General features: G+C 39.9%; 1 protein-coding gene across 2 annotated transcripts in view; it reads right to left on the reverse strand.

The window, feature by feature from the left end:
- ilvbl (ilvB (bacterial acetolactate synthase)-like) overlaps positions 1–16,140 on the reverse strand; it is a 105,827-nt gene that overhangs the window by 31,354 nt on the left and 58,333 nt on the right. For both annotated transcript variants that reach the window (XM_072238407.1, XM_072238406.1), the window contains exons 8-9: positions 15,254–15,390; positions 14,116–14,250 (exon numbers count right to left, since the gene is read on the reverse strand). In XM_072238407.1, the coding sequence (XP_072094508.1) occupies positions 14,116–14,250; positions 15,254–15,390 (272 nt within the window). The remainder of the gene's footprint in view (positions 1–14,115; positions 14,251–15,253; positions 15,391–16,140) is intronic.

Consider the following 16,140-nt stretch of genomic DNA (forward strand, 5'->3'; position numbering starts at 1 on the left):
AAAGGATCGAAAAGTAATCCGGGATATTATAGGCCGGTAAGTTTGACGTCAGTAGTGGGTAAGTTATTGGAGGGAGTACTAAGAGACAGAATCTACAAGCATTTGAATAGACAGGAACTTATCAGGGAGAGTCAACATGGCTTTGTGCATGGTAGGTCATGTTTGACCAATCTATTGGAGTTTTTCGATGAGGTTACCAGGAAAGTGGATGAAGGGAAGGCAGTGGATATTGTCTACATGAACTTCAGTAAGGCCTTTGACAAGGTCCCGCATGGGAGGTTAGTTAGGAAGATTCAGTCGCTAGGTATACATGGAGAGGTGGTAAATTGGATTAGACATTGGCTCAATGGAAGAAGCCAAAGATTGGTAGTAGAGAATTGCTTCTCCGAGTGGAGACCTGTGACTAGTGGTGTGCCACAGGGATCAGTGCTGGGTCCGTTGTTATTTGTCATCTATATCAATGATCTGGATGATAATGTGGTAAATTGGATCAGCAAATTTGCTGATGATACAAAGATTGGAGGTGTAGTGGACAGTGAGGAAGGCTTTCAGAGCCTGCAGAGGGACTTGGACCAGCTGGAAAAATGGGCTGAAAAATGGCAGATGGAGTTTAATACAGACAAGTGTGAGGTATTGCACATTAGAAGGACAAACCAAGGTAAAACATACAGGGTAAATGGTAAGGCACTGTGGAGTGCAGTCGAACAGAGGGATCTGGGAATACAGATACAAAATTCCCTAAAAGTGGCGTCACAGGTAGATGGGGCCGTAAAGAGAGCTTTTGGTACATTGGCCTTTATTAATCAAAGTATTGAGTATAAGAGCTGGAATGTTATGATGAGGTTGTATAAGGCATTGGTGAGGCCGAATCTGGAGTATTGTGTTCAGTTTTGGTCACCAAATTACAGGAAGGATATAAATAAGGTTGAAAGAATGCAGAGAAGGTTTACAAGGATGTTGCCAGGACTTGAGAAACTCAGTTACAGAGAAAGGTTGAATAGGTTAGGACTTTATTCCCTGGAGTGTAGAAGAATGAGGGGAGATTTGATAGAGGTATATAAAATTATGATGGGTATAGATAGAGTGAATGCAAGCAGGTTTTTTCCACTGAGGCAAGGGGAGAAAAAAAACAGAGGACATGGGTTAAGGGTGAGGGGGGAAAAGTTTAAAGGGAACATTAGGGGGGGCTTCTTCACACAGAGAGTGGTGGGAGTGTGGAATGAGCTGCCAGACGAGGTGGTAAATGCGGGTTCTTTTTTAACATTTAAGAATAAATTGGACAGATACTTGGATGAGAGGTGTATGGAGGGATATGGTCCGTGAGCAGGTCAGTGGGATAAGGCAGAAGATGGTTCTGCACAGCCAAGAAGGACCAAAAGGCCTGTTTCTGTGCTGTAGTTTTTCTATGGTTTCTATGGTAGGTCATGTAATATCTATAGAGAGAGAAAACCTCGATTAATATTGCAGCGGATCTTGTATCAGGAATGGCCAGTCAAATAAATAGGACAAGCTGGTTATCCAAAATTGTTGAATATCGAGTACCAAAGGCTGCAATATGCCAAGGCAGAAGATGAAATGTTGTTCCTCAAACTTAGGTAGTTTGTCCTAACTTTGCTGGAATACTGTTGGAGGCTAAACTAGGAATGCAAAGAATTGAAATAATATGACCGGAGATTCAGAATTGCTCTGAGGACCGAATGGAGGCACTCTGCAAATTACTTTCTCAGTGTAACTTCAGCTGCAATCATTTGCACTTCCAATCTATCCAACTGCATCCAGTGGTCAGAATGTGGTCTTCCCTTTGTCAGAGAAACCACATGCACACTGGGTGAGGGCTTTGCCGAACACTGCCATTCAGTTGTGAGAGTAACAGAGTAACCAGTTGCCTTCTACTATAATTATCCAGCAAACTCCCATTCCAATTTTTGTCTTTGGTCCCCTACACTGTTCTAACGAAACAATGTAGGCTTGAGGAACAGCATCCCATTGTCCATCTTGGCACATTTTAGTCTTTAGGACTCAAAACTGAATTTAATCAATTCAGATAATTTGCCTTTCTCGCTGTGTCAGTGCCAGCCAGATCTAAAATTAATCTTTCACCTGCAACATTAACTGTAGTCTCCTATTTCTCCGCAGATGCAATATGGTCTGCTGAATGCTTACGACCTTTTCTTTTTTTTTTGGATTCCAGTAACTGCTGAGTTCCGCATTTCACAGCTCCAGAACATTTTCATTTTTTTAATATCCTCAGTTATTTTTTTCCATTTATGCTCCTCCAGATTGATCAGCTATAATTTGTAAACATTCCTTTCCCTTTCCTAGATAGTCACCAAAAGCAATTATGTTAACTAGGCAACCTTGGTCTCCACCCTATCACAGCCATTCCTTTTTAACTTTCCTTTTTGCAACTTTAAATTTGCTTGTCTTTTTTCACCTATGCAGTTCTGAAGCATGGTCATTGACTTGAAATACTAACAGGCACAAACCGCCCGACCATCGAGGAATCTCCAAAAGGTGATGCCTCAAGAAAGAGGTGTCCACCATTAAGGACCTTGCCATCCAAGACATACCCGCTTCTCATTCTACCATCAGGGAGGAAGCACAGAAGCCTGGAACAGCTCCTTCCCCTCTGCCATCAGATATCTGAACAGTCAATGAACACTACCTCGCTATTCCTCTTTTGTGCTGTTTATGAACAGTATTTTTATTGTAATTTGTAGTATTTTTTGTCTTGTGCTGTATTGCTGTCTAAACAACAAATTTCATGTCATACTGTACATTAAAAGAAATAGTCATGGGGGACGTCATGTGATGACGTGGGATTGAGACGTGTAAATCCAGCTCTCCCGTAAAAAATCAGCAAAGTACCATTTAAACAAAGCAAAGTTAATAAATACTTTCCGAAAACTACTTATAAGCTTCTCAAGACTATTTTACGATATGCCTCGTAAACCGCAACAGAAGAAATCTGTTGTTGCGAAGCTGCCGCGAGATGGGAAGAAAAAAGGGCCTACTGCAGCGATGGAGCCTCAAATTCAGGTTGGATCTCCTTCGGAGGAGACGTATTTTATCTCTGGCGTAGAAGAACAGGGAGCAATGGCGACGGTAGCGGTCCCTGGGAAGAAGATGCCGGAATTGCGCATGCGCAAATCGATACAACTCAAACTACAAGAACCGACGGCCACTGCAAGTGAAAGTGACTCAGAGTCAGAATTGGATACCACAGAGAATACAGATGAAGAAGAGGAGGAAGAACTAGAAGAGACTGGAAGTAAAGGATGCAATGCAGACATAAGAGAGGCTTTATTGCAAGTAACGGCTGAACTAAGAAAACTAAGAACAGAGCTTAGAGACATAAAGATGTGCTATGATAAAGCTATGAAAAGACAGGACAAAATGGATAAGAAACTTCAGAAGATGGAAAGAACAATGGAGCATATTAACGATAGAGTGGAAAAAACAGAAAATGATATGCTTGTCTGGAAAATGGAGACAATCCAATAGAATTTTTTCAAAGATGGATCCCAGAAACTTTGCAAATGAAAGAGGAAGACCGACTAATTGAAATTGAGCGGGCACATAGAGCTCTAAGACCAAAACCACAAGATGACCAATATCCATGATCAATTTTAATAAAATTCTTAAGATTTCAAGTCAAAGAAAGGATTTTACAGGCGGCTGCCCAAGCTGCCAAGAATAGAAAAGGGCCATTGATGATAGAAGGGAAGAAAGTTTTTTTCTACCCTGACATAAGTTATGAGCTTTTGAAGAGAAGGAAGAAATTTAATCCAGTGAAAAAAGTCCTATGGGATCACGGTTATCAATTTATATTGCGTTATCCTGCAACCTTGAAGATTTTTTTGGCTGGCGGAGAAAAAAGATTTTTTGACGATTACCGGAAAGTGGAGGAGTTTGTGTGAGATTCTTTGAATATTCACCAGATACAGGAACAAACCCAGGGGAGCGAGATGGATTGAAGATGAAGACTGGGTCAAGGGATAGACCTGCTGGATTTTTAAAGGCGGATGAATATATAAATATATTATTAATTATATGAGGAAAGGGAAGAAAGGTTAAAATTTGAGGAATAATAGCTGGGAATAGTGACATTAATTTTTATATATATACACAATTTTTTTGTTACGGGGGAGCTGGAAGAAATACTGACCAATCGCTACGCTATTCATGTGTGCAAGCATGGCAATAGCCACGACCCGCAAAATGGAGGGGGGTAGTGTTGTGTATCTTTTCATTCACAACATTAGTAAGGGGGTATTTTGTTATTTCTCTTTTTGTATCATATCTATCTTTCATTTCTTTCTTTTTGCCTGGATGATTGGGAGGGAAACACATAGCAACATGGTGAAGTTCAAAGAGATTCCCCAAGGAACTATGAGAGTTGAGAAGTTAAGTAATGTTTTAGATTGGAGTAACTTTGTTAAGAATAATGACTAATTTATTGAATTTTTTGCGTTTTAATGTTAATGGGTTTAATGGACCGGTGAAAAGAAAAAGAATCTTAACACATATTAAGAAAATGAAGGTAGATTTAGCCTTCTTACAGGAAACGCATTTAACAGAAACAGAACATCAGAAATTAAAGAGAGATTGGGTGGGTAATGTTGTTGCAGCTTCATTTAATTCAAAAGCGAGAGGAGTAGCAATTTTGATCAATAAAACGTTACCAATTAGAATACAAAATGTAATAACCGATTCTGCGGGGAGATATGTGATTATACACTGTCAACTTTTTCCTGAATTTTGGACTTTCATGAATATTTATGCACCAAATGAAAATGATGCAAAATTTATACAAGAAGCTTTTTTGAATTTGGCTGATGCACATGAAAAAATATTAATAGGAGGAGATTTTAATTTTTGCTTAGACCCAATCTTAGTTAGATCAACTAAGGCTGTCACAAAATCGAAAGTAGTAAAACTAACTTTATCATTGATGAAAGATTTAAATTTGATTGATATACGGAGAAGAATCAATCCCAAAGAAAGAGACTATTCATTCTATTCTAATAGACGCAAAACTTATTCAAGGATAGATCTTTTCCTATTATCAATGCATATTCAACACAGAGTGAAAAATATGGAATATAAAGCAAGAATATTGTCAGATCATTCTCCTCTATTAATGACAATAATAATGACTGATAAGGAAGAAGTGGCTTATAGATGGAGATTTAATTCAACATTATTAAAACATCAAGATTTTTGTGATTTTATGAAAAAGCAGATCCAATTTTTTTTGGATACAAACTCTCATTCAGTGGATGATAAATTTATATTATGGGATGCGATGAAAGCATATTTGAGGGGTCAGATAATAAGTTTTACGTCTAAAATTAAGAAAGAATATATGGCAGAACTAGATCAATTGGAAAAAGAGATTATAAAATTAGAAAAAGAATCTCAAAGTCATATGACAGAAGAAAAACGAAGGCAACTTGTCAATAAGAAGTTACAATATAATACGCTTCAGACATACAGAATGGAGAAAGCAATTATAAGAACTAAGCAAAGGTATTATGAGTTAGGTGAGAGAGCACATAAAATTCTTGCTTGGCAGTTGAAAACAGAACAAGCTTCCAAAACGATAAATGCAATTAGAACAAGTGCAAATAAAATTACTTATAAACCTTTAGAAATTAATGAAACCTTCAAAAGTTTCTATTCTGAATTATATCAATCAGAATCACAAAATGAGGTTAATGAGATAGAAAGGTTTTTATCACAAGTAACTCTTCCAAAATTGAATTTGGAAGAACAGAAGGGATTAGATATGCCTTTTACATTAAAAGAGGTTGAAGAAGCTTTATGATCACTTCAAAGTAATAAATCTCCAGGAGAAGATGGTTTTCCACCTGAATTTTATAAAAAGTTTAAAGATTTATTATTTCCTCCCTTTATAGAGTTAATACGTCAAGCAGAAAAAATACATAAACTCCCAGAACCTTTTTCAACAGCGATTGTAATAGTATTGCCAAAAAAAGACAGAGATCCTTTAAAACCAACATCATACAGGCCTATTTCTTTGTTGAACACGCATTATAAAATAATAGCAAAAATTTTATCGAATAGATTATCTAAATATTTACCAAAATTAATACATATGGATCAAACAGGATTTATTAAAAATAGACAATTGGCAGATAATGTAACTCGGCTACTCAGTATAATTCATTTGACACAAAAAAGGGAGGAGATAAGTATAGTAGTAGCCTTGGATGCAGAAAAAGCATTTGATAGATTGGAATGGGATTTTTTATTTAAGGTATTACAAAAATATGGGTTAGGAACATCTTTTACAAACTGGATTAAAACTTTAAAAACTAACCCTAATGCTAAAGTAGTGAGAAATACTCAAATTTCAACACCATTCCAGTTAAAAAGGTCAACTAGACAAGGTTGTCCATTATCACCTGCTTTATTTGTACTGGTGATAGAGCCATTAGCAGAACTAATTAGAATTGATCCAGCTATTGAGGGTTTTAGACTTAATCAGGAGGAATATAAAATTAACCTATTTGCTGATGATGTTTTGATTTATTTAACAAACCCACAGCATTCGTTACATAAATTATCTTCTAGATTGGATGAATATGGGAAAGTATCAGGGTATAAAATAAATTGGGATAGAAGTGAAATTTTACCTCTTACTAAAGGAGACTATAGCCAATGTCGATTAGCAACCCAATTTAGATGGCCGGTAAATGGTATAAAGTATTTAGGTATAAGACTTAATAACGATGTAAAGAATTTATATAAATTTAATTATTTACCACTATTGAAAAAAATTCAAGAAGATCTTGACAAATGGATGATACTACCAATAACATTAGTAGGTAGAGTCAATGTTGTAAAAATGAATATATTTCCTAGATTACAGTATTTGTTTCAAACATTACCAATACAATTGCCACAGAAATTTTTTCAAGAGTTAAATAAATGTGTGAGAAAATTTCTTTGGAAAGGTAAGATGTCAAGAATATCACTGGAAAAATTGACATGTAAATTTGGGTTAGGAGAGTTACAACTTCCAAACTTTAAAAACTATTATAAAGCAAATCAACTTAGATTTATTGCATCTTTCTTCGATGATCGAAAACCAGCATGGATTAAAATAGAATTAGGCAAGATAGGAGAAAATATACCTGAAGACTTTATATATAAATGGGAATCTAAATGGATACGGGAAAAGAAAGAATCTCCTATATTAAAACATTTGATTGATCTATGGAATAAGATAAATGTTGATAATGAAATAAAGAAATCTTTATTAGCAAGGAGACCTTTGTTCCAAAATAGGCTTATTCCTTTTATAATGGATAATCAACTTTTATATAATTGGTACCAAAAAGGGATTAGATCTATAGGAGACTGTTATGAACGAAGTATATTGATGTCATTTGAACAACTAAAGAATAAATATAAAATATCAAACAACACTTTCTTTTGTTACCTTCAATTAAGGGCTTACTTAAAAGGCAAACTGGGTCAAACAATGTTTTTGCCAAAACCCAATGGAATTGAAATTTTAATTCAAAAAGGAAAAATTAAAAAATTTATTTCTTGTATGTATAATTTGATTCAAAAACAGACAATTAAACAAGGAATTCACAAGTCAAAACAAAAATGGGAAACGGATCTGAACAGTAATATTGATGAAACAAATTGGTCAAGACTGTGCCTTGACAGTATGACAAATACAATAAACATTCGACTTAGATTAGTACAATATAATTTTTTACACCAATTATATATTACACCACAAAAAATAAATAGATTAAATTCAAATTTATCTGATCAATGCTTTCGGTGTAATCAAGAAATTGGTACTTTCTTACATTCTACTTGATCTTGTTCTAAAGTTCAACCTTTTTGGATAAATTTAAGAGTCTTATTGGAACAAATTACTGGAACTTAACTTCCACATAACCCTGTATTATTTCTATTAGGTGATATTGAAGGGATAAAACCAAAACTTAAATTGAATAAATATCAGAAAGAATTCATAAAAATTTCATTGGCAGTAGCTAAGAAGGCTACAGCAGTTACTTGGAAATCTGATTAGTATTTAAGTATGAATCATTGGAACAATGAAATGGCTAGTTCTATTCCACTTGAAAAAATTACTTATAATTTAAGAGATAAATATGAAATATTTTTGAATATTTGGCACCCTTATTTACAAAAGATAGGATGGCATATTTAGTTGCTCCGATGATAAAGACTTTGGTCCCTTGGGGAAAGTAATAAATAAATATACTAAATTTATTTTGAATCCCATGGAGCATGTGGAAACCTTCCAATACCCAGGCAGTTGTTCTTTTTCCTTCTTTCTTTCTTTTCTTTTTTTTTAAGGTAGGTGTATATATCGGGGCGGAGGGTTAAGGGGAGGGGGGAGGGTAGACATTATCTTTTCATGTATTCACTTTGAAAACTCAATAAAAATTATATTAAAAAAAAGAATTAGTCATAGTCATACTTTATTGATCCCAGGGGAAATTGGTTTTTGTTACAGTTGCACCATAAATAATAAATAGTAATAGAACCATAAATAGTTAAATAGTAATATGTAAATTATGCCAGTAAATTATGGAATAAGTCCAGGACCAGCCTATTGGCTCAGGGTGTCTGACCCTCCAAGCTCAAACAGATAAATAGAGGGATAGCTCAAGTGAAGCGGCCAGAGCGTGAGTGGGCCAGTGAAGGAGTGGAGCTTTGAGGCTTTGACTCGAGAGGCTTCGACGAGAAGAGGCGGAGGACAAGCTAGCTCACAGTTAGTTTTTACAATGTCTCCTGAGACAGTGATGTGGCTCTCATGTGAGATGTGGCAGTCTTGGGGGAACGTCCCTCTCCCGCAGAGTCACATCTGCCAGAAGTGCATACGGCTGGGCAATCTGGAAGACCGTGTAAGGAATCTGGAGCAGCAGCTCCTTTGACTCATAAGGGAGAATGAGGCAGCATAGATGAGAGCTACAGGGAGGTAGTCACACCTAGGCTGCCGGAAGCAGGTCGTTGGATGGAAAGCGAAGGTGAGCAGACAGGTAGTGCAGAGCACCCCTGTAGCCATTCCCCTGAATAATAAGTTTACAGTACTGTTGGCGGGGACGACTGACCAGGTGTGAGCCACGGTGGCAGGGCCTCCGGCACTGAGTCTGACCCTGTGGTGCAGAAGGGTGGGACGGAGAAGAGCAGAGCTGTCGTCATTGGAGACTCTATAGTCAGGGGAGCAGACAGGAGATTTTGTGGACGTGAGAAGGACACCCGCATGGTTTGTTGCCTCCCGGGTGCCAGGGTCCGGGATGTCTCTGACCGGGTGCACGACATCCTGGTACGAGAGGGAAAGCAACCAGAAGTCGTGATACATGTTGGGACCAACAACATAGGCAGGAAGAGGGATGAGGTCCTGAAGTGTGAGTTTCGGGAATTAGGCAGAAGGCTGAAGAACAGGACCTCAAGGGTGATGTTCTCAGGATTGCTGCCAGTGCTACGTGACAGGGATGGTAAGAATTGGAGGAGATGGCAGTTGAATGCGTGGCTGAGGAGTTGGTGCAGGGAGCAGGGTTTTAGATTTTTAGATCATTGGGATCTCTTCTGGGGAAGGTGGGACCTGTACAGATTGGATGGGTTGCACCTGAACTCGAGAGGGAACAATATCCTTGCAGGTAGGTTTGCTAGCATGGTTCGGGAGGGTTTAAACTAATTTGCGAGGGGGATGGGACCCAGAGCGATAGAGCAGTGAAAGAAGTGCATGGAGTAAAGCCAGATCTAACATACAGAGAGGCTTTGAGGAAAGAGAAGCAGAATAAACAGTGTAAAGACAGTAAGGTAGAAGGGCTGAAATGTGTGTACCTCAATGCAAGAAGCATCAGGAACAAAGGTGACGAACTGAGAGCTTGGATACATACATGGAATTATGATGTAGTGGCCATTACAGAGACTTGGCTGGCACCAGGGCAGGAATGGATCTCAATATTCCTGGATTTCAGTGCTTTAAAAGGGATAGAGAGGGCGGAAAAAGGGGAGGAGGGGTGGCATTACTGGTCAGGGATACTATTACAGCTACAGAAAGGGTGGGTAATGTAGCAGGATCCTCTTTTGAGTCAATATGGGTGGAAGTCAGGAACAAGAAGGGAGCAGTTACTCTACTGGGGGTATTCTATAGGCCCTCTGGTAGCAGCAGAGATACAGAGGAGCAGATTCGGAGGCAGATTTTGGAAAGGTGCAAAAACAACAGGGTTGTTATCATGGGTGACTTTAACTTCCCTAATATTGATTGGCACCTGATTAGTTCTAAGGGTTTAGATGGGGCAGAATTTGTTAAGTGTGTCCAGGATGGATTCCTGTCACAGTATGTGGACAGGCCGACCAGGGGGAATGCCATACTAGATCTAGTACTAGGTAATGAACCGGGTCAGGTCACAGATCTCTCAGTGGGTGAGCATCTGGGGGACAGTGACCACCGCTCCCTGGCCTTTATAATTATCATGGAAAAGGATAGAATCAAAGAGGACAGGAAAATTTTTAATTGGGGAAAGGCAAATTATGAGGCTATAAGGCTAGAACTTGCGGGTGTGAATTAGGATGATGTTTTTGCAGGGAAATGTACTATGGACATGTGGTCGATGTTAGAGATCTCTTGCGGGATGTAAGGGATAAATTTGTCCCGGTGAGGAAGATAAAGAATGGTAGGGTGAAGGAACCATGGGTGACAAGTGAGGTGGAAAATCTAGTCAGGAGGAAGAAGGCAGCATACATGAGGTTTAGGAAGCAAGGATCAGATGGGTCTATTGAGGAATATAGGGAAGCAAGAAAGGAACTTAAGAAGGGGCTGAGAAGAGCAAGAAGGGGGCATGAGAAGGCTTTGGTGAGTAGGGTAAAGGAAAACTCCAAGGCATTCTTCAATTATGTGAAGAAAAGAAGGATGACAGGAGTGAAGGTAGGACCGATTAGAGATAAAGGTGGGAAGATGTGCCTGGAGGCTGTGGAAGTGAGCGAGGTCCTAAATGAATACTTCTCCTCAGTATTCACCAATGAGAGGGAACTTGATGATGGTGAGGACAATATGAGTGAGGTTGATGTTCTGGAGCATGCTGATATTAAGGGAGAGGAGGTGTTGGAGTTGTTAAAATACATTAGGACAGGTAAGTCCCCGGGGTCTGACGGAATATTCCCTAGGCTGCTCCACGAGGCGAGAGAAGAGATTGCTGAGCCTCTGGCTAGGATCTTTATGTCCTCGTTGTCCACGGGAATGGTACCAGAGGATTGGAGGGAGGCGAATATTGTTCCCTTGTTCAAAAAAGGTAGTTGGGATAGTCCAGGTAATTATAGACCAGTGAGCCTTACGTCTGTGGTGGGAAAGCTGTTGGAAAAGATTCTTAGAGATAGGATCTATAGGCATTTAGAGAATCATGGTCTGATCAGGGACAGTCAGCATGGCTTTGTGAAGGGCAGATCGTGTCTATCAAGCCTGATAGAGTTCTTTGAGGAGGTGACCAGGCTTATAGATGAGGGTAGTGCAGTGGATGTGATCTATATGGATTTTAGTAAGGCATTTGACAAGGTTCCACACAGTAGGCTTATTCAGAAAGTTAGAAGGCATGGGATCCAGGGAAGTTTGGCCAAGTGGATTCAGAATTGACTTGCCTGCAGAAGGCAGAAGGTCGTGGTGGAGGGAGTACATTCAGATTGGAGGATTGTGACTAGTGGTGTTCCACAAGGATCTGTTCTGGGACCTCTACTTTTTGTGATTTTTATTAACGACCTGGATGTGGGGGTAGAAGGGTGGGTTGGCAAGTTTGCAGACGACACAAAGATTGGTGGTGTTGTAGATAGTGTAGAGAATTGTCAAAGATTGCAGAGAGACATTGATAGGATGCAGAAGTGGGCTGAGAAGTGGCAGTTGGAGTTCAACCCGGAGAAGTGTGAAGTGGTACACTTTGGAAGGACAAACTCCAAGGCAGAGTACAAAGTAAATGGCAGGATACTTGGTAGTGTGGAGGAGCAGAGGGATCTGGGGGTACATGTCCACAGATCCCTGAAAGTTGCCTTACAGGTGGATAGGGTAGTTAAGAAAGCTTATGGGGTGTTAGCTTTCATAAGTCGAGGGATAGAGTTTAAGAGTCGCTATGTAATGATGCAGCTCTATAAAACTCTGGTTAGGCCACACTTGGAGTACTGTGTCCAGCTCTGGTCACCTCACTATAGGAAGGATGTGGAAGCATTGGAAAGGATACAGAGGAGATTTACCAGGATGCTGCCTGGTTTAGGAAGTATGCACTATGGTCAGAGATTAAGGGAGCTAGGGCTTTACTCTTTGGAGAGAAGGAGGATGAGAGGAGACATGATAGAGGTGTACAAGATAATAAGAGGAATAGATAGAGTGAATAGCCAGCGCCTCTTCCCCAGGGCACCACTGCTCAATACAAGAGGACATGGCTTTAAGGTAAGGGGTGGGAAGTTCAAGGGGGATATTAGAGGAAGGTTTTTTACTCAGAGAGTGGTTGGTGCGTGGAATGCACTGCCTGAGTCAGTGGTGGAGGCAGATATACTAGTGAAGTTTAAGAGACTACTAGACAGGCATATGGAGGAATCTAAGGTGGGGGCTTGTATGGGAGGCAGGGTTTGAGGGTCGGCACAACATTGTGGGCCGAAGGGCCTGTACTGTGCTGTACTATTCTATGTTCTATGTTCTATGTAAAGTTTGATGGCCACAGGCAGGAATGACTTCCTATGACGCTCTGTGCTGCATCTCGGTGGAATGAGTCTCTGGCTGAATGTACTCCTGTGCCCACCCAGTACATTATGTAGTGGATGGGAGACATTGACCAAGATGGCATGCAACTTAGACAGCATCCTCTTTTCAGACACCACCGTCAGAGAGTCCAGTTCCATCCCCACAACATCACTGGCCTTACGAATGAGTCTGTTGATTCTGTTGGTGTCTGCTACCCTCAGCCTGTTGCCCCAGCACACAACAGCAAACATGATAGCGCTGGCCACCACAGACTCGTAGAACATCCTCAGCATCGTCGGGCGGATGTTAAAGGACCTCAGTCTCCTCAGGAAATAGAGACGGCTCTGACCCTTCTTGTAGACAGTCTCAGTGTTCTTTGACCAGTCCAGTTTATTGTCAATTCGTATCCCCAGGTATTTGTAATCCTCCACCATGTCCACACTGACCCCCTGGATGGAAACAGGGGTCACCGGTACCTTAGCTCTCCTCAGGTCTACCACCAGCTCCTTAGTCTTTTTCACATTAAGCTGCAGATAATTCTGCTCACACCATGTGACAAAGTTTCCTACCGTAGCCCTGTACTCAGCCTCATCTCCTTTGCTGATGCATCCAACTATGGCAGAGTCATCCGAAAACTTCTGAAGGTGACAAGACTCTGTGCAGTAGTTGAAGTCCGAGGTGTAGATGGTGAAGAGAAAGGGAGACAAGACAGTCCCCTGTGGAGCCCCAGTACCGCTGATCACTCTTGTCAGACACACAGTGTTGCAAAATGTGGGCTTTCAACATGGAACAATAAACATGAATTATCACAGAAGGGGTGAAACCAATATTTTGGCTCTCATCCCTAACACATCCCACAACACCTTTCAAATTTATGTTTAAACCACCACACATGCTGCCAGATCAATGAAGTATTTGCAGTATATTTTCTGCTTACATGAATCTACCACACTCATAGCCCTTCACTTTATCAAACTTTCTCTCCAATGGAAGTGAAAAGTATTTGAACACTGGCAATAACCTTCATGTTTTTCTCCAAAGATATTATTTCCATGGGAATAATAGGCAAGGCTGTCAGTCAAACCATAATCAGATATCCTTGTAAAAAAAATTTCTGAGAAGGGTTATTGGAAACTTGATATTGACTTCAATAATGGACAGCCTCTCCCAACTGCATTTTCCCTATAATGTGAAAGCATGAGATAAAAATGGCACAAACGTCGGGTAGTCTTAACCCAAATCGGCAAGCGACTGGACCAGTCACATCATGGTTCACAGACTTCTTTAGGAATGTGAGGTGCTCAATCTACGAGATGAAAGTGAGGGTCTAACACTTCATTTTTTTATGCAACATCGCAACTTACCTTTCACAGCAAGTGTAGGCTTCCAGAAGATATCAGAGTTTTTTAGCAGCTGTGAGTGATCACGGTTGACAGCGATTATCTTGCTGTGTCTAGAGAGGGTGCGCCCATAGGACCAGCGGAAATCACACACAGTACCTAGTTCAGCAAAACAAAGCTTTCAGAAAGGGGGGAACAGTAATCACTGACCTGAAAGCAAATTAACCCCACAGAAAATCCCAACCAATAGGAGGCAAGATTAATACCAGAATTTTACTGTAGTTATGATTCCATACATTTCTGGACTGCATACTTTAAATACAGATTTCCCCCAATAAATACGTATTCTTTTCCAGAGACACTGGCAATAATCAGCTAAATACTTAGGAGTGACCCACTGTATAAAAGAAAAGAAATAAACTCAATTATTTTCCCCAAAGGCCCAATTAGCACAATGCCAGTTTAGTTTCTGTGGTATCCTATTTTAATGCTACTAATAATAAAGGAACTTATATGAAAGTTTTAAACTGACTGAGGCCAGGTTGATTAAATATTTCCATTTACAATTGATTTCTTAGGCAAGGATAATAAGGGTGAAGGAATCATGGTAGAAGAAAGGAGTCTTGGCAGAGATCACAAAGTACTTGACAGGATTGAAGGGTTCAATGGCCTTCCCTCTTTCATCATACATCAAATAGAAACAACAAAATGATTATTGTTTTAAAGTCAACGACTTTTGGTCCCATCACAACTGTTCAGGCTTACTCATCGTTCACTCTTGGAGGTACCTTCACAGTTCCAGCAAAACCTGCTGGTAAGTACAATAAGCTCCAACTCTCCCATGTTCTCATCATATAAGAAAACACCTAACCTGTGTTTAGACATTTCAGAGAGCCTTGCCAACAGAAGCCTGAAATCGCGGAACCTAGTAGAATGGCAAATCCAACCAGGTTGCTTGCAAAAAGAGATGCATCACACAGCATTATGTGTAAACAGGGTGGCTGGTACCATTACTAATTTCTACTGTTTACCATGACGTGAAGTGCTATATGAGATGTGACATGTCCACAATAGCCTCAAGCCCTATCATTCAGATTTAAGGATGTGGTTGAGACAACATGGTTGAAAATCTCAGTTATCATTTAGCCAGGATATTACTGACCTGCAAGAATGACCAAGTCAGCTTGTTTTAGAGCACCCCTTCGGTTCTGTCGGATATGAATGGGACTGTCCCTTCCCAGCATTCCTCGAGACATGCCTCCCAAGAAACAGGGAATTGCTAGAGATTCCAACGCTGACCTAATTAGAAAATTTTTATATCAGGCGTTACTGAATAACTGTTGACCATGAATTGTGCAATTTCACCACTAAATGTCTTCATTGATCTGACAATGCTGCCTGTTCTCCAACACCGTGTCATAGCATGCAGAGCCTTCTTTTGCACCAACAGCAGCTGAAGCATGATTCCAAGTTCTAAGCTGTTACTATTTACATGAAATCGTCATATTTTTGGATATATGTGTGCAAAATACTTGGATATTATTTTTAAATGTGTCCTCAATAGGTTGCAGTGCTTAAGGATAGAAATGTGATCCTTCCTCTGAAGTACTGCTTGACCTCCCTCAGTTATAGAAGTCTTATCTATTTTCATGCAAAATTGGGAGTGATGTTTCAACTTGTACAACTAGAAGAGAGCACTCTGACAGCAAATTTAAACAAGTTTCTGAAGATGAAAGCTACCTACCACTTTCATGCATAGCCAAATTTCAACCAGCAGAGCATCTTAAGCACTCCCATTTACACTCAGTGGCCAGTTTATTAGGTACAGGAGGGGAACCTCACAAGGTCTTCTGCTGCTGTAACTTATCCACTTCAAGATCCAACATGTGGTGCATTCAAAAATGCTCTTCTGTACACCACTGTTGTAACACATGGTTATTGCCATTACTGTCGCCTTCTTGTCAGCTTGAACCAGTTTGGCCATTCTCCTCTGTCCTCTCTCATTAACAAGCCGTTTTCACCCAAAGAATTGTCACTCACTGAATGTTT

The sequence above is a fragment of the Mobula birostris genome, chromosome 20, assembly GCF_030028105.1.
Source record: "Mobula birostris isolate sMobBir1 chromosome 20, sMobBir1.hap1, whole genome shotgun sequence".
NCBI classification, from domain to species: domain Eukaryota; kingdom Metazoa; phylum Chordata; class Chondrichthyes; order Myliobatiformes; family Myliobatidae; genus Mobula; species Mobula birostris.